At 41.3% G+C, this 19748-nt stretch overlaps 1 protein-coding gene across 1 annotated transcript in view; it reads right to left on the bottom strand.

The window, feature by feature from the left end:
* Adgrv1 (adhesion G protein-coupled receptor V1) overlaps positions 1 to 19748 on the bottom strand; it is a 535393-nt gene that overhangs the window by 424915 nt on the left and 90730 nt on the right. The window contains exons 29-37 of the mRNA XM_052159654.1: positions 18201 to 18281; positions 16598 to 16737; positions 13737 to 14346; positions 9587 to 9802; positions 8853 to 9068; positions 7829 to 8073; positions 6426 to 6607; positions 4875 to 5686; positions 2187 to 2396 (exon numbers count right to left, since the gene is read on the bottom strand). Coding sequence (XP_052015614.1) covers positions 2187 to 2396; positions 4875 to 5686; positions 6426 to 6607; positions 7829 to 8073; positions 8853 to 9068; positions 9587 to 9802; positions 13737 to 14346; positions 16598 to 16737; positions 18201 to 18281 — 2712 coding nt within the window. The remainder of the gene's footprint in view (positions 1 to 2186; positions 2397 to 4874; positions 5687 to 6425; positions 6608 to 7828; positions 8074 to 8852; positions 9069 to 9586; positions 9803 to 13736; positions 14347 to 16597; positions 16738 to 18200; positions 18282 to 19748) is intronic.

The raw sequence follows: 19748 nt of genomic DNA, 5'->3' as shown, positions 1-19748 counted from the left end.
GATAGATAGACAGACAGACAAATAGACAGATGAACGGGAAAGCCATGCAGTCCAGTCAGTGATGGTTATACAAGCTTGGGTGTGTGGCCATCAAGTAAAGTGTGGTGCACCGACCAGGGAACACAGACATAAAGAAAACTGATTGATCTTCCTGAAGCAGAGGGTGGGACTCCACGCCCAGCTCCCTTCCTCCTGTGGCCATGTTAGCTGGCGTGGGCTTATAAAGGACTTGCAGTTGTCACAACCAGTGTGTATTCATATGTGCAACTGCCCTGCTGTGTCCAGGACACACTTCTGTTTCACTTTTCTACAGCCTCAGGCTCTAGAATTTTTCTGTCCATTTCTCTGCTATGGTGATCCCTGAGCCTTGGAGAAAGGAGTGCTATACAAATGTCCCATTTAAGGCTGAGCATTCAGAAATCTCGTACTCTATGTGCCTTGGCAACTGTGGCCCTCTGCATTAACCACAGTCTACTGCAGACAGCGGCTTCTCTGATGGGGAATGAGCTATGGGCTCATCTATGGGTGTAGCAAGACATCACTGGGAGTTCATTTAGTACTAAGTGCATTGAGCAGAGTAGTATTAATATGTTTCACCCTGGGAGCAGTGACCTATGTAGCCACAGGTTCATTGTCCTGATGGTGGGACTAGATATGGGACCATTATCCCAGCAAAGTGGAAACTACCATAAACTTTCACATCTTCTTGTCACAGACCAACAGCAGAAACTTTAGGCAGAACTTGGACTGACTTGGTACGCACACTCTGGGTGGCCAAGTTACTTATCATTTTAGACACTTGCTTCTGCCCCCATTTCTCCCCTCATTCTGTCATCACTGGTGGTTTTGACTGATGGCTTTTTCCTTTGGGTATCTATATTTGTGTTTTTGCTTCTGGGTATCTTCTGCCATTTCTCCTGTCACAAAATCTTTCTGTGCAGCGCTTTAGCCTGCTGCTCTGCACGGCTCCGTTCTGACAATTTCCTTTTCCTCCCCATCCAAGACATCCATGAAAATCCAACTTCCGTTTCTAACTAGAGATAGAGCAAGGTTCTCGTTCCGATTTCCCTCTTTCAAATAGACAAAACTCCTCAAATTTATTTTTATTATCAAGGAGTCCTGTGCTGGTGTTTTAATTTATACTACAAATAGCTTTTGATAGTCATTTTTCTTTACAGTAGGCTTATGACAATTTATCAGTTACTTTAATTCATTACTAGACTGACAAAATGTAAATCTAAACCACTAACAAAAGCAAGGAATGTCAGTGAAGGGCTGGCACCTTTAGGTAAGTTGAGCAAACTCGGAAGTTGGACGCTTGCAGTAAGAAGACGGAAAACGCACACTAACTGCCTTGCGCCAGGTTCCCAGGACAGGCACTAACTAGATCCTTGGCCCTGTCCTATCATCTTACCTGTGTCCCTGAGCTTTTGTGCTCTCCTCTGAAGAGATCCACATATATGAGCCACATCATTTTCACCCCATAAGTCCTTAGCATAGAATTATTTTTAAATACAAGATTCAAACTATGTGGTGAAGGACATTCTGTAATATTTCATTAATTTCAAAACAGATTTTTTTTCAAAGATACCACCATTGTAATATTTGAACTAAAAAAACCCAGCCTTTTTCTGACACAGAACACTAAAGATGCAGGGAAAATGTAGTGTTTAAAACAAACACTGTATTAGGCCTTCTAACATGGCACACTGTTCATAAGTAACTACAACACTGTTCATAGTAAACTACAATGCTGAGGCTACAATATTCACCAATTATGAATATTTTCACTGATATTCAATATTTTATTCTGCAATAAAAAATTACACATACTATACTTGCCAAAAACTATCCTAAGCACTTCGAATTTATAGTTCATTTCCCAAAGACTTCTATGACACATGGACTGTGTTGTGATTTAGCAGAGGAGAAACCCAAGCATTTCAACATGGAGCCGCCCTGCCCCCCAAGAGTGGGAATGGTGTCTAGGAGCTAGATCACAGTATCTGTGAGGCTCACACCTCTGGCTAAGCAGTGCATACCAGTGGCCCTCTTCTAAAGAGAGTGCTATGTAGTTCAAAACCACAGCTCAACAAGAAAAAGAAAAAACCAGATGCTTCAGAACAGGAGACAAAGAATCACATCTGTGCAAATAAGCAAGTGTGTCCAACAATACACAGACCCACCTTCGTGGCCTATGACAGATCTGCAAGCTGTCTGAAAGCTGACAATTCCTGCCACATTGTCATTTGCCAAGATGTTGACTGTCACCATGTCTGAGCTGGGCAGAATTCTGCTTCCGCCCTCTGTGGCCACCAGACGGACAAGGATGCTTTCATCGTCCTCTGGCTCAGAGTCATCCAAAATGTTTAAGACGGCTGTCTTTTTGGTTTCTCCTAGAAAATGTTAAAGGAATTAAAAGTTATGCAGTGAAATAACAACCTGAAAGTCTAAACGCAACCTTTAATGGTAAAGTAAAATGTGATGAAGGTAAAAGGTAAGTAAAAATGTATTAATTGTAAGAGTTCAGTGCTGGGAACAACAGTGTCACTGACACATCAAACTGTGTACATGGGAACAGCAGTGGCACTGACACATCAAACTGTGTACATGGGAACAGCAGTGGCACTGACACATCAAACTGTGTGCATGGGAACAACAGTGTTGCTAACACATTAAACTGTGTGCATGTTATTTGTTTTCCTAAAATCCAAGCACTGTTAAAAATCTCAGTGTGGACAGACTATGGAGAGGACTTGAATAGTACAAAGTCAGTGGGGGAACTATTTCAAAGCATCACGGTTCACTCCCTGGCCTTTGTCAATTTGGTCAATGCTCGACCCAGGAAAGAGTGTCGAAGTCATGTTTACAAGTAGTCCCCCTAATGCTAGTGTAATCTCATTCCTCTTGTACCACTAGTGTGACTAATCTTGGTCACCACCACATCTCCCTCACACGCCCCCGGCCCAAGTAGGACAGTGGTCAACTGGCACAGAGGAACAGGACGTTCTAGCTGAGACAGCAGCACGAGAACAGTTGGTTTCAGGAGGACAGTTGAAGAGGCAGCATCAGAGACTAGTTTCCAGGACGTGTTGCAAGAAAAAAATGGAGGCGACGGAGGACCCCAGTGAGTGAAGAGGGGCAGTGCTCCTTTAGTAAAGAGTGCGGGAACACCCTGCAACACACCCTCCTCTGCAGTTACCTGAGGGGGACCATGTGTCATACCGTCCATGTTCTAAAAGGAAGATGGAAAAGGAGGACCCCAGAGCACTGAGATCAGCACTTCAGGGCCTCAAGACAATGTGGTTATCTTTTCTCTCCACTTATGGTTCTGGGCATTGAACCAAGAACCTTGCTTTGAAACTACATATTATCTAATAATCTAAGTTAGCTACAAAATAAAGTCCATTTTGTGTGAAGTAAAAGTTATAATTAAATATAATAATGTATATAATGAAGTTGCTTTATATGATATGGTCCTTGATATCTATATAAGCCACGATAAATTTATCTATAACTTTTATCTCGCCTTATAACTTTATCCCTGATCTTGCTACATTTTTGTTACTCACTTTCAAACATGGGAAAATGTTACCAACCCGCAGCCTACCTCCTTCCACCACCAGCTCAGGATTCAGCGTCCTTCCTACTCCCTACACGCAGAAATGTTTTCTAGCGTTTTATTTTATTTCATATCATTTTTTGAGATTGTCCAACTAATGGAGCCAGCATGGCTTCAGACTCAGCACAAAGCTGATGACAGAGAACTCCTGCCCTGTGGCTGCATGAGCAGGGTGCAGAAGGAGACGCAAGCATCACCACCTTGGTTTCCATGGTGCTAGGCGTTACATCCAAGGCTTAGTCAACGCTGGACCAGCATTATACGGATCAAACTGCAATTCCAGTCAGCTTTAAGACATTTACATTTTTTTAATTTTCAAACACAATGTTTACTAGATATTTTTAAAGTCTGTTACATATATAGTTACTAGTTTCAAAAATGTATGTGCATTAAAATATAAACAGATACAATTAATTACTCTAAGACATAGAATTGTTAATAATTAAAAACTTATCCAATGTATATTCTGAGATTCTTATAAATATGTGTGACTTTTTCAATCTGGAGTAAAAAAAAAAAAAAACTTAACTATGGGTTTTCATAATTGTTAATTCAACATTTAAAAAATACCCCAACTAAAATTACCTTTCTTATACCAAGGTAAACTATGAACTTCTCCAATTTTAAATCTCATATCCAAATAGTGCTATGATTGAGTATGTGAAGACGATCTTCGCTAGACTTGGCTGGGTTCACACAGCACTTATGAAAAATTCCATGGCACTCTTCTGAAGTTTAAGAATACTGTCACAGTAAATTAATCTATGGCAAAGTCACTTTAAAATAAATACCACTGTCAAACTTCAGGCTACTTTTACTTAAAAAATTTCGCTGACATCCTATCTCGTACATTTGAAAATGTTATATTCTCATGTAGCATTGCCTCTTCAACAAGTGTGATTGTGGGTCCATAGTTCATTCCTGTAACTTTCCTTATAAAATAAGAAACTGTCTTGTGATTACTTCTGACATAAGAATGCCACAGTCATCATGCATAAAGACATAAAATTTAGATGTTCCCTAAATGTCTCCTTTTAAAAAAAAACTAAATAAAAACATACATATACAGGTCATGTGAGCCTATATGTGAGTACAACCATTTATAAGATGAATCACTATTGTTTCCGAAACCACATTGTGTCTCTATACAAATAAGAATATGCAGGTAGATAAAGCATTTATGAACATGAACATGATATTGACTCTGAATCTTTCCCAAGAAATGCTGAAATCCATCTATAGCATTACTTACCTTCTGCAAAAGTAAGAATGTCTCCAGCACCTATAAAATCTAGGCCTTCAGTAGCTGTTCCACCAACAATGTGCCATTCGACCATCACCTGCCCCAGGCTCCCTCCTGTCCTGTGGATAACCAGTTCCACCGAGGTTTGTGGCTGTTCCTGCACTTCCACACAAGAGCCATCTTCTGAGGTATTGGGACTAACACTGTAGAGAATGAATACTCCGAAGGCATCGCCATTCAGTCCTATGACCACCGCAGAAGTATTCGGATGACCTATGGTTGGCTGGTTTTTAAAACTGTCTGAAATGTTTATAAGGTGAACTTCAAGGAGGGAAATTAGGAAACTTTCATCCATCTCGGGAATATCATCAGGAAGTACAGAAACAGTGAGATTTGCAAACTCATCGCCTTCCTGCATCACGGCCCACTGTCTCGTCACAGGCTCATAATCACTACCAGCAACTGCCTGGCCACTAAAAAGAGAGGCCACCCTAGTCATGTTCTTCTTGTAGGTTTGAAAGTCTGAGCTGTTCCCAGTCGAGCTGACCCATGAAGTCATCCAGAAGCACTGAGGGCCGTCAGCACCACTGACTACTGAAAATGCTGAGCAAGCATGTTCTTTGAGACACAAAGTGGCACAGGTATACTGTGTCTCCTCCACGGCAGACACATTCACCCAAGTCATCCAGAGTGGGTCGGGCATCCCAGGAGTTGGTGATTCATAGTAGGATAGCACGTCTTCGCCTTTCTCAACTGCAAGGGCCACTACATCAATATCAGAAGTGCTGTAGAACAATAGCAGGCGACCAAAGTGTCCTCCGCTGAAGTGTGTAGGGACAGCAGGAAAACAGGTTAAGCACTCAGACCGCTCTGGGAGCTGCACAGAGAGCATGCTGACTGTGGCTTTGAGAAGCGTTTTTTAGTCATATTTTAAAGACTAGTACTAAAGCAACCTTATTTCTTAATTATGTTTGTCTTTCAACATTTTACTTTCTGGTGATGCTGCCTAGTTTTCAACCACATAAGACTTACTTTTACTCATGCTATGAAAATAGTTTGCAAGGCAGGCAAATTGTATCCATCTTAGAGTTCCCAGACCTAATTATAAAACTTTAACTATTGGATTTCACTTAAAAAAAAAAGTAACAGTGGCAGCAAAATGAATATATTTAGAAAAATATAACTATTTTGCTACAGGTCCCTCAACCCTCTCTGTTCTGTTTCCAAAAGAAACCAGTGATCATTGTGTTCCCTACAAAAGAAAGGCAAGAAAAACAGAACCTAAAAGTCTGCTCTTCATACATCTGAGTTTAAAAGCAAGCTGTATGCAAGCTCTAATTAGAGTATATTACATAGGAAGCCAGTTAATTTTGGTAGCTACAAAGCACAATGATGTAAAAGGCCATCTTGATTTCACTTACTAATAAATATGGTTGTCTTTCTATCAATACACATAATCCAGCTAACATATTATACCAAGCTATGGCGTAAGCTAGCACAGTTGACAACATATGACTGTATACTGTTTAGTTAGAGCAGGGTCCTCCCCACTACACCTACCTCCTCCTGACAGTTACATTGGCCCAGGAACTTCTCCCCAGAGGCTCTTGGACACGGTAAACGGACCGAGCAAAGGCTACTGAACCGTATGGGTTATCATTGGCAGGAATGACAATATCTGCCACTCGATCTAACCCAACTGTGCCTCCTCCAGAGGCAGCATCCAGTTGCACCTGGATAACCTAAAAACAGTGAAAACTTCCTTAAGAGCATCCCAGTTCTGAGACAAATGACTCAGGAAAACATCAAACACATCCACATAATTACAAGTTATGATGAAATGCAAGTAAGCCCAAAGAAACTGCCCATTACACTCAGAAGTTAATATATAACCAGATAATACATGATTAACTTTAATAGAAGAACACAGTAATACGAAACATAAGCTGTTCAAATCGCTTAGTATTTACATAATCATAAGAATCAGTTTTTTAAATTTTAATATTAATTTTTAATTAAAGCAAGTTAATTTTTAATAAATAAATATTACAATTTTAAGTAAATTTAAAATGTAAGTGAATTTTAAATTTAAATTAAAGACATAAATTTATTTTTATCATTGTAATAACATGACTTTCATAGCCAAAGCTTTTCTTATTTAGGAGAAATATTGTGTATTCATTTAGGCAGTAAGTGAATCTGTTCTGGGTTTCCCCCATACTATCCTAAATTGTAATTCTCAACAAAACTTTAAAGAATCATTGTATAATGTCATCTAAATTTAGAAAGAAGAAAATATATTACATGTACTAATGCATGGTTAATATTTTTAAAATGAATAATGACATAATTCACAATTAAAATAAATGTTATCAACTTCATATGCAGTTAAATAAAGTTGTTATTAAAAGGAATATGAGATCTAAACAATAACACTTGAATTTCATTAAATAAAATTACTTATAGTAATTTTAGTGACTAGCCAACTTATTCTTATTTTCCATATTTCATTTTCATTATGAGAAATACAAGGAAAATGGACTTAGTATGTTTGTTATAATGGTATAAGAAGAATGGGAGGGTGAGTCTGTGGAAAATCAAAATCTACACTTAGTTACAACTGGCTCATACTCAGAATGGGACAGAGATACAAGCCAGAATGATATGAAATAAATGTTGCATAATTATGAATATATGCATGCATACATACATATAATACATACATACATAATCACTTAGCAGAAGTGTTCTAAAACACACCACAAATGCACACACGAAAGCAATCTTAAACTGTCAAGCTGGCCTGTTCCTCTTTCTGTGTACTGTAAAATAATCTTCAGACTAGCATTCTGGGGAATCCCTGCAGATAGCAGGTATTCGTCATTCTCACAGCAGCACAGACAGTCACTCTACCAGACACGGCACAATTTACAATGTCATTCTATACTAGACAGTCCTCTCACCTCTTCAATCTCCGGAACGTCGTCAGCCAGGACCTCTAACAACAAGGTTTGAATGGTTTCCCCAGGGGCAAAGGTCACATTACCTGAGACAACTCGCAGGTCGCCAGTAGCAAGCTGTCCATTAATGATGGCAACCCACTGAACAGTAACATTGCCGAGTGTCCCAGAATTTCGAATTATTGGCACGTTTAGCCTCACTGAGTTAAACTCAGGTTCCTCTACAATAAATTTAGTATTCTGAAAACCTGAAGGGCAGACAGAACAGTTGGTTTTAGACACAAAGTGAAACTGTTACGAAGTAAGACCAAGCTGGGGCCTCTGAGGAAAGAGACTCTCCCACTAGGCACCTAAGCAGCAGCTGGATGCAAGCTGGGCAGGGCCGCCATATTTGCTGTAATTCTTTACCGTGATAAAAGCAGACCGTGGCCAACTACAGGGGACAGGCTTGTGCGGGCATGAGCTGGGTAAGCCCAGGGAGTGCTGCAGCTACTGCAGGCCAGCCTGGGCTACAAAGGTTGTTGTTACTTTGCTTCCGGGCTGACATTATACAGGAGAAGGTTAAGAAACCCAAACGTGAGTGGGAATTTTGTTAATTAACTATTTAAAAGAATTTTATAAAAAGAAAAGTCAGGCATACAATGGATCATCCAGTACTGAAGAGGCTAAGACAGAGCGGCATTCCAGGACAGCCCAAGGGTCGCAGGTAGCATGACACTGTCTCCCAAAGCTCAGACCAACAATTTACATAACACATCTAGGAGCCAGTATTGACACAAAAGCAAACAGGTTTTGAGTATCTCCATGTTACAAAATGTGATTTCTTATTTCCTGGGTAACCATGAACCGATGCCAGGAATCTTATGTATAAGTCGTAATACCTCAAAAACAAAACAAAACCAAAAAAGAAAACCAAAACAAACAAAAAACCGCCTTTGTCCAACTCAATCTTCAATAAGGCAAAGGTAACTTTTCTTTCTTTGTGTGACTTTCAGAGTAAGAGAGATGAACACGTTAGTCTGGTTACCGAACAGTCCGTAGGGGTCATCAGAAGGCTCTATGGTAACGACTGCCTCCCGCAGAGGCCCCAGCCTGGCTCCACCTGTGGTCTCATTCAATAGCTGCACGAGAAAGGCCTCTCCCAGCTCAGGGTAAATGTCGTCAATGATGTAGATGGGCACAGCTTTCGTGGTTTCCCCTTCCAGCAAGACCACATCTGATGATGCTATACTATAATCCTCACCTGTAAAAACCCATGCACGAATGTGAAAGCTTACTTCAGAAGAAGCATCCCACACACCAGGGGAGTCATGTCCCATACTTGGAGAAATAGTTTTGGAGAATTCTTAGTACACTTGTTTGAAAAAGAAGTGTTATCTCTCAAACGAAAGAAGTGTGTGTTTGATAAGAGACAACTTTCTATGTTCTCGTGTTCATTCTTCACACACACCTAAAGATAATAACATGTCTCTGAGATATTCATAATGCATGTATAAACACCTAAAAAGTGAGACAGAAAGTGGTGACTCCATTTTTAAAAAAAAAAAAAAAAATGATGTGCACAGTACTACCAGAATAAAACAGTAATTTCAGTGGGAAGACAAGCTGCACAGTTGTCCACAAGTGAGCATCCCTACTGACACAGCGGGGTCAAAAGCAGCTGCTGCTGACCACCGTAGGGAGGGAAGGGGGTGTCCCTCATACGGGCTAAAGCATCAGTTAATCTACCAGACCATGGCTCCTCTCCACGACTTTTCTTACCCGCTGCTGCGGTTATCGGCACAGCTTTAAATTTAACAGACACATCTGCAAATGTTCCTCCTGTTCGAGTCACATTGATAATGGGTCCAACATGATTCTCTGCTACACGAACAGACGGCGCCGACAGCTGCACGATTCCAAATGCATCGTCATTGGCAACAACAATGACACGGGCCACGGTCTCTGTCTTAGGTCCGAGGCGTGGAGAATGCAGGGCTGAAAGACAGGAGACGAGGCAATACAGCTGACAGCCACCAAGAATCCAACAGACTTCTCATTCTCTCCCCTAGATATGTTTTTAAGAGTTTAAATATGTATAACTGTCGGTCTTAACCTAAACATTAGAAATACAAAAATAAGGAAAATAGGCAATCTCTGTTGTCTTTTAACATATACTCTAGGAATTCAAAACATTATCAAGGGAACAATTATAAGAATATTTCAAAAGGCATTAAAGAAATTGATGATCCAAGTGTAATTAGTCATCGAGTTGTATAGCATTAATCAGATACTAAGAGCCTACAGAGTTACACTATTTTAATTAGGTCACTGCTGTGCCACGGTTAAACAGAATTCCAACCCAAAATTGAGTGGGAAAGCCCTAGATCCCAGAGCCTAACTCCAGTCGCCCACACTCTTCCTGTCTGTATGGTGCACGTGGGAGCTCATTCCCATATCCCACATGGATGCCTGCTGTCCAACCATCCTCTCTCCCTCCTCCTGCTTCTCCTAGCACTTAGTAATAGCCACTGTACTGATCTCTTCTTTGGAACAAACTTTCTAAGCTTCCACAGAAGAATCTGCAGTGCTTGTCTTCCTGGGCGTGGCTTACTGCATTCATATCTGCCAGCTCCATCGATTTTGTTGCAAACACAATTTCATTCTTTATGCAATTAATAATATGCCGCGGTGGCCCAGTGATGTCTGTAAAAATGATATTTTACAGACAGAGGCGGAAAAGAAATGCCTCCTGGGAAGAACGAAACTTTCTGGAAGCTGTGGAAGCTGATAATCTCACCTGGCAATTTACTGTACTCTCTTACTATTTAAAATGAGCCCTTAGTTCCCAAGTAGCAGTCTGCCCTGACTTCCTCCTTTTCTCTCTTCACCGGGATTCCTAAGGCCTGGCTGATAATCCGGTCTTTGAAGTCGACTCACTGACCGCCAACCCCTGTTTTAGAATTTCAGTGCCTTGCCTCACAGTTGTTTACATAATTACTACCTTCCAACCACATGCAGGTTTTTATGGCTGTGCGTATGTGTATGAGGATGGCTCGGGCACTCCAGAACTGAAAGCATTGATTTACTCAGGAAGTTTTGTTTCACAAGATAGAAGGCTAAATGTTAGATAAGGATTTCTCACAAGAACTTGTTAAGACCCAGGTGGTATAAGAAATGTCAAACTCTTTGAAGGTTTACTGTAAACTATGAGTGACTCTGTATTCTAATCAGGAAGTTTGATGGCATCTGTAAATTGATCCTCTGTATCTGTTTCTTGAGAAACTTTGTTCCTGATGTTGTATTTCCTTGTACCAAATGGCTATGATAATTGTGCCTGCCCCACTGGGTACATCTTTTGAAATGGTAATACCAACTCTTCCTGTATAAAAATCCTTGCCTTAGAGCTCCAAAATACATTCAGTTCAAACCGCCTCTGTGTGTGCGTGGTTTGTTCTGTCTGTCATCTCAGCCGGACCTGTGCCTTCCTGGACCAGAGGACCCTGGATATCCCTAAGCAGACCCACGGTCTGTAACAATAATATGCATTTGTCCTTTTTTCTTTCATCTGCTGATATATTTGAATATATGTGTTGGTTAGGGTTACAATTGCTGTGAGGAAACACTGTGACCAAAAACAACTTGAGAGGGTTTATTTGGCTTACACACCCCTAGGCATAATCCATTTAAGGAACACCAAGGCCTGAACTCAAAGCAGGTGGGAGCCATGGCAGAAGCTGATGCAGAGGCATGGAAGGGGGCTGCTGACTGGCTTGTGCCTCATGGCTTGCTCAGCCTGCTTCCTTAGAGAACCCAGGCCACCAGCCTAGGGATGGCCCCACCCACAATGGGCTGGGCCCATTACTAAGAAATTACTAATGAAGAAAATGTCTTATACCCTAATCTTATGGAGGCATCTTCTCAACTGAGCTTCTCTCAGATGACTGCGGCTTGTGTCAAATTGACCGAAACACAATATAGTTGATATATTTGTATATGTAATTAATATATTTGGATTGCATGTATGCATACACAAACACATACGCATTTCTACAGATAAGGACTTAATGCCGCAAAGAAGTTAGTGACATAACCTATAATCTTATATTAGTACCTGCCAGACATAACCAAGAAATACACTATAAAAAATTCATATCCCTTTCATTGTACAGTTCTCTGCAAGCCATACGAAATGCCTGCAGTTATCCACAGGTGGGCGCCCTCCTCTGAAAAGTCTTCTCATATTGCTACTGTTCACAAAACTTGGTGACTGCATTCAAAGTAGTGAAGGCTTACCAGCCCTTACGCTAGATCTGTCTATCATAATCTGAGTCCGTCTCTCCCTCTCCTCTCGGCCATCCTTGGCTTTGCACCCCTCTTCCCTTCAGCCTACATAACAGCTGCTCTGCTCCATAAACGGTACACTGACCACTTCTCCATGCCAACGCACGAAGGTTCTCCACACATGCCACCCTAATAACAGCTCCATTACTGCATGCTTACAGTGCAACAGATGCTGAACTACACTTACAACTATTACGACATGCAATCCCATAATATATTCCCATTATGAATAAAACTTATCTACATTCCTATTATTTCATAATTCTATAAGGAACTTATCATTTTACACTGAAATGAGGTTTCCCGACGTCAGCCTGGCCACTGTTACGGGCAGTCATCCATTTGGTTTTATTTCAACCTCAGCAAGTTGTAAACTGATTGAATAACAATATATGCTTTATACTTCTTACATTAAAAGACTAATTGTTGAGTTCTATTTCAACTTCTTTACTGTCACAACTGATCCTAAATCTATCTATATAAAAGAACAGAGATGTTTCATTAAAAAGAACTGATAACTTAAAGACTTCCTGTCAGCAATCATAAATTGCCTTTTCTAACCCTCATCTATAATTAGTAGGACTGTTGTCACCTGATATATTCCTTAGCCAGGTAAGGTGATAAAACTTACTGACAAGAGATCTTAATCTATATGGCAGAATATTATAGAATGTGGATCTTTGGGTTGTTTTTTTTTTTCCCCCGAGACAGGGTTTCTCTGGTAGCCCTGGCTGTCCTGGAACTCACGCTGTAGACCAGGCTGGCCTCGAACTCAGAAATCCACCTGCCTCTGCCTCCCAAGTGCTGGGATTACAGGCGTGCACCACCACGCCTGGCTAAATGTGGATCTTTGAATCTTACATTCTATCCCTTCTAAGTCCACAAACTCAGTTCTTACAGGTGCACAGCCCTATCTTTTCACCGTGCACACATCTGTTGATTAGAAAATCAGTTACAAGTGTGCCAACATAAAGTGGCTCACGGTGGCATCACAAGAGCTACGGACGGGCTCTTCACACCGAAGAAGAGTGCTAAGCAACAAAACAGCACTGGGGCCAGTTATAGAATCATTGCACGCAAGTTTTTAAAATTTACTTTGGGGACATGAGTACTTTTTTAAAGTATGATTTCTAAGGAAAAACTATATGCCTGATTTCCATTTGTCTTAAAGAAAATCGTTTACAAAGTATTGCTTTCAGAGATACTTGGAGCTAAAGGGACAGTTCAGTGTTTAAAAACACTTGCTGCTCTTGCAGAAGACCTGAATACAGGTCCAAGCATCCACAGTGGGCAGCTCACGACCAGCTGTAAGTCACGTTCCAGGAGATGTGAGTCACGTTCCAGGAGATGTGAGTCACATTCCAGGAGATTGATGCCCTCTTCCGGCATCCTCAGGTACATGCGTGCATTTGGTATGCATGCAGTCGGGCACACACGAGCAAATAAAATGAATAAAGAAAATCGTTTAAAGGTAGTTTTACTTACCTTTCATCTTACCTTCCTTATAGATTTTTCTGTTACATACAAATGGGTTTTTCACTTCCATAGTCTTATCTCTAACGATAATAACACATCAATAGATACTTACTTGGCCGATTCTGTACTTTGTCTACTAAAGAAGAATTGAGAAGTTTAATGAACACAGATTCTGATTGTTCTGGTTCATTGTCATCCAGGATTGAAATAGTGATTGTTGCCTCAGTCTGATTAGCTCTAAAAAGAGCCGAACCAGATGCTGATATGTAATCTCCTCCTTGAGATGCTCTAGCTAAATTAGGTGGGAAATACGGTGGTTCTTCCATATCATCTATGGTTGCATATGAGACTGTAACTTCTCCCAGGAGGCCTTTCAACCTTATTATAGATAATGTGACATTCTGGGTTGCTTCTTCAACACTCATGGGTCTAGTTTTGTTAGGAAAAATGAATACCCCATAAGGGTCATCACTAGCCAAAATGGTCAATGTGGCATTTGTAAGAACTCCCAAGGAGCCGCTGGACACACTGAGGATCGACACGGTGAGTGCCTTGTCTAGCTCTGGCTCTTCGTCTGGCAGTATCTCCACAGTGATGGAGGCAATCCTCTGCCCAATCTCGAACGTGATGTTGCCAGAGGTGATGGCGAGATCCGCATCCGGGTCCGAATCTACCTTCCATTGTAAAGTCACTGGAGACAGATCTCCCTGAGTCCGCGTGACCTGTGAAATAGCTAAGATTTAAAAAGAGAAACTGGCACACTGACTTAATGATTAAGTCTATAATGATAGAGCCAGGGTAAATTCCAAGTTTTCTTTAACTTGTCTTTTATTTTTTTATTTTAATTTTCTAAGTTTTTAAGACTACAAGACTGTCGAAGGTGGAGGCCATACACAACCTACCCAAACTGACAGCAGATAAAAAGTGACAATGGGTGGAAATTCACAAACTAGACGCTAAATATGCAGCTTCCAAAGAAGCCACAGGTGTGTGTGTGTGTGGCAATTTATTACATTTATGCACATACAAGAGATATTCTTTATACTTACTGAAAAAGAGGCATCTTCCACTCTAAAAAAAAAAAAAAAAAAAAAAACAGACCAGGGACATTTTCTAGAAAAAGTTATTTTCAATATATTTGACCCAAAGTACAACAAAAGGCAGTTAGAAGAAATGCTTTAATATATTAAGAACAAAAGCTTAAACATGTTCTAAATAAATCTTAATAATAGTCCTAATAATCATTTATCAAATTTAAAATATCATTTCCAACTCAAAATAAAATAAGGCATAATTTTAGCAAAGGATCATCCTTTCTCAGTATTTTTAGCCCTAATTATTCTTTCTAAAGTTACTCAACTAATTTCACAGCAGATTATTCAATTATTTCAAAAGGACAAAATAAAATCTGTCATAAGCGTTCTGAGGGATATATTAGCATCAGCTTTCCTCACTGTTACATGGAAACGAGGAAACTGAGTGAGCTGTGGGCACCATTGAGTCATTTATTAATATATCCTTCTTAGTCTCTGCGGACAGGCACGCGTGCGTGCGCGCGCCCACACACACACACAGCTAAATAGTATGAGTGTTATTTTTTACTGTTCGCCAATATTTGGGACGTCTTTTTCTTCCATGTGAGGTGGCACAGGGCCTCATGGTCAAGCAGTTCACTTACAGATATTCATAAATCCCTTCCCTCTCAGAACTCGCATCTCCCAACCACGCTCTGACGAAGGTAAGCAATACTTGCTTCCTAAAGCAACCGATGAACCAGTGTCCTTTGCTGCCTCAGGGTGGACATACACCATGAACGAACAAAATTCTTTTTAAAATGATTTCCACAGTTGTTCGTTTGTTTGTTGGTTTGGGGCATGCCAGAGTAAGAGTGTAGAGGACAGACAATGACCTCCAGGGGTCCGTTCTCTGCTCCCACCACCGTGAAGGTCCACAGTTTGAAGTCAGGTTGTCTGGCTTGGAGGGAAGAGCCTTTTCTTGCTAAATCCTCTAACTCACTAGCCCGTCTCCCCTAGGCAATGTTTTCTTGCACTAAGAAGCCACCGAGATTTTGAAGTGTTTGTTGCCACAGTCTATGAGAACTAATGCAGAAACCAGTGAAACAGAATTCTAGCACAGGTCCATCATGAAGGGTAACTTCCCAGGCCTCCGTTGACTGAGAAGCTATGGCCTGGGAAGTTGAGCTGAGGAGGTCCACGCACCACACCCACTGGTGTCTAACACTGCACAGTGCACGGAAACAGACCTAAGATAGACTCTTCATCCCCAAAGCTCCCCCTTCCTTCCCATAAGTAATCCTCAAGACCTCATGCCACACATGCAGGCTCCCCTCCATGTCTCCACAACCCTTCATTGTTCCAATTAAAGAACAGTTCTCCTCCTGGGATGCCCATCTGCTGCTTTTTTTTTTTTCCAAGTTGCCTCCAGAAATCCAAGTAAAACACAGTATATTCTCAAAGTAACACATTTACATGTAAATGCAACCACACACTACTGCTAAGTCACTAATTAGCAATCTACCCTACTGGTACACATAGACTCACTCTTAACCCCCTACACAGAAAAAGGGAACAGAAAAGAAAAGGGAAGAGGAGGAGAGGAGATAGGAGGGGAGGGTAGAGGGGAGGGTAGAGGGGAGGGGAGGGGAGGGGAGGGTAGAGGGGAGGGTAGAGGGGAGGGTAGGGGAGGGGAGGGGAGGGCAGAGTAGAAGGGAGGAGAGAGGAGGGGAGGGTAGAGAGGAAGGGAAGGGTGGAGGGGAGGGTAGAGGGGAGGGAAGGGGAGGAGAGGAGAGGGAAGGGGAGGGGAGGGGAGGGGAGGGGAGAAGAGAAGAGAAGAGAAGAGAAGAGAAGAGAAGAGAAGAGAAGAGAAGAGAAGAGAAGAGAAGAGAAGAGAAGAGAAGAGAAAACATACCCTACATGTACTACTGCATTTCGCCATTAGGAGGAAAGCACTCACATTTAACACGACAGTACTGTATCCATCCTCTGGTTCAGTTCCACTGACAAAGAGTGACTCAGGGCTGAATTCAAACACCCCATGAGCATGGTCGGAGGCAGCAATGTCCACCAGAATCTGGGATGCCACTCCTAGACTGGCTGCAAGTTCCCACAAATGGAAAAAAAAAGTTAAACAGTATTTTATAAACCACCAAAAAGCCAAAGAACAACTGTTTTGAAAAAAAATGTAAGCCCTTTCCATTCATGAAATACATTCTAATTTGCTTTAGAAAGAAAGATGAACCCAAATGGTTGCCACACGCACTTGTGCTTCTAGGAACTTCTCTGCTTGGGCAACACGTGCTGCTGAAAGCACTTGGAGATGAATAGGGAAAATCTGTGTTTCTTTTTTTTTTTTTATCCTCTATGAAAGAGCATTCCTCCACATAAAACTTGTGAGGAAGGAGCCCACGACTCTGCTGGCCTCTCAAAGACATGAGTCCAACCAACTCTAAACTCTCTGAGACAGTGGTTCCCTAGGACTTTAATACGTCCAAATGCAGAGTCTGGGTTTCCAACGTGCACTAACTCTAAGCCTACCTTCCCATCATATTATAGATGAGATTAGATCCCAAATAATCCATGCATGTAGCAGAAAAGATGCTAAAGCCTAAAGCAGCATTCAGCCCTCCTAATTAGTACTTTTTATTGATGCCCGTAGACAATGGACAATCCTAAAAGCAACAGTCACAGAAATGGCGTGGTGTACCGATGGGTGTCAGAACCCAAGGGAGCAGCAGCAGCATGTCCCTGAGGCCGGCATGCACACTGGACGCATCTGAGGGTCGGCCCGTGTGACCCATCATGAGGCAGCTACTCTCAATACTCTACATACCCGAGCAAACAACTAGGCAAAACGCTGAAGCACATCTGTATCTGAATCTGTTTCAGAAGGAACCTCTGTCCAATTCAATTAACTAGGAGCTCATTTTCCCTTCATTTCCTTCTTGTTTTTCTTGTTTGTTTTGATCACATGATACATATAAAGGCTCCTTGTTCTACAGAAAATAAGTGGGATAGATTTAACAGGAAAATACAAATGTTCTGTCAATCTCTCTCCAGGCATTCAAAGCCATGTACAGTATTTTCAACAATCATTCATTTAAATGGCATTCAAGAAAGTTTCTTTTTTTTATTGAATATAATCTTCATTTACATTTCAAATACTAAAACCTTTCCTGGGGTTTCCCCTTTCCCCAAAACCCCCAACCCCTCTTCCCACCCCTGCCTCCAAGTACATGCCCCTCCACCCCACCCAGTCCCACCTCCCCCCCTTCATTTCCCTTTGTTGGGGTCAAGCAAGTTTCTATGCATTCAGAGTCAGCCAACTCTGTCAGGTCCATGTGGTGAGGAGTGCCTGTCCTTTGGAAGCAGGCAAGAAATGAGATTCTGTCTCCATCACCAGAGAAGATACTTCATAAAGCTGTTGTGATGGTTAGTGAGTTAAAACACTCAAAGGATCATCTAGTTACAGGAGATGACAAGAAGTGATTAGCACTGTTGTCTCTGGAGTGAGAAGCTGAAGTAAAATTCCTAGTAAGGGGCCAGGGGACAGCGCTTACCATGCATGCGAACAGGTGGGAGCAAGAAATCCACGTCCCCGTCTCCACTCCCACTGCCATCCACCCTGAAGAGTTCAGACACTTCACAAGAGACACACAGAGACAGCCCGCACGACAGACAGCAACACAGTGAGAAAATTAAGATCACTTAAAACAGCAAGTAAAGAAGAAAAGACAGCAACAGCGACTCAGTGATGTACACTCTTCCACAGACAGTAGATCACCTTGAGTGATGATTTAATATCATGAATGAAATTACTAAATCTTTCAAGTTTTAGGAAAATAAATAGCAACTAATATTGTCCATGTCCAACTATTTAAATAATCTTACTTAGAATTTTTATTTGCAAGTTATAGTAATATAGATCTGTAGCATTTTGAAAATTTTGATATTTGTGTATATCACTATATATTTAGGCTTACAAGCCAGTGACATTTACCTTGTCAGTCACAACTAATTCAAAACTAGGTGAATGCTGCTAACATTTTCCCATGCACACACTCAAACCCCACCACATCTACCCTCTCAAAGTTAATTGCCCAATTGGTTTGACACTGACATGGTCTTAGAGTCTTAGATCAGCAGAGTCTTAGATCAGCAGTCTATGTTAATCCTATCTAGGAGAGACGTCAGTAAACTGTCACTAAAGCACTGCATCTCTGTCAATAATGCAGCTTTCTCGCCTGCAAAGGGCACTGTGGTTTACATAAATCTCACACAGCTTTACAAACATACTTACAATACTCTAAAATATATAATGCCTGGAAAATATAGGAGAACAATAACAAATAAAAAGGAGTTACACTTTTATATCTAATACACTTTATACTCCAATCATGATTTTGTAAAATATTTATATAGAAAAGAAGGACAAAGACAACAAAAATGAAAGAGCAGATACAAAAAGCAAGCCACATTTACATAGGTCCTTGATTGACAGGCCCAGGTTCAGGTGTGTCTTGGTTTTTGTCCTTCCCTCAATAGAGACTGAAATATTACAGGCATGAGAACTTATGGCATGACCTAAAATCATCTCAGAGAGAGGATTGAGTGCCAGCCACTATACAGCTCAAAACTCTGCTCCAATGCCATCTAGAAGTCACCAAAAAGAAATGTGAGCCATGCACACCTTGACCAGTGTCCAACGTCTATTAAGACCATGGTTAGCACGCCCAGCCAACTCTGGAGGAAAAACAACACAGTATGGCACAAGGCGTGCTCTTTGGACCCATGAAGAACTTAGCCCTGCAAGCTGTTTCATTTATTACACAGACCCTAAGAATTCATACGGGGGAAAGGCCAATGTGCAGACAACTTTCCCTCTTACCCTCAATTCACTACCAAAAATGTAGTTCATCTCTCTAGAAAACTACAAATGAGAATCCATCACCATCTCGTATACAACTACAAATTCTTGATATGAGGAAATGCTTCTCCATAACGCCTGAGTATCATTAGGACAGTAAGTGCCCTGGCAACAATTGCTGGACACAGACTGAGATGCAGTTCGGTGGTGAATCACTTCCTTGGTATGCACGGGCCTTGGC

This window comes from Apodemus sylvaticus, chromosome 16, assembly GCF_947179515.1.
Source record: "Apodemus sylvaticus chromosome 16, mApoSyl1.1, whole genome shotgun sequence".
Lineage (NCBI taxonomy): Eukaryota > Metazoa > Chordata > Mammalia > Rodentia > Muridae > Apodemus > Apodemus sylvaticus.
The sequence above is the reverse complement of the archived record's forward strand: the minus strand, read 5'-3'. Positions and strand labels throughout refer to the sequence as shown.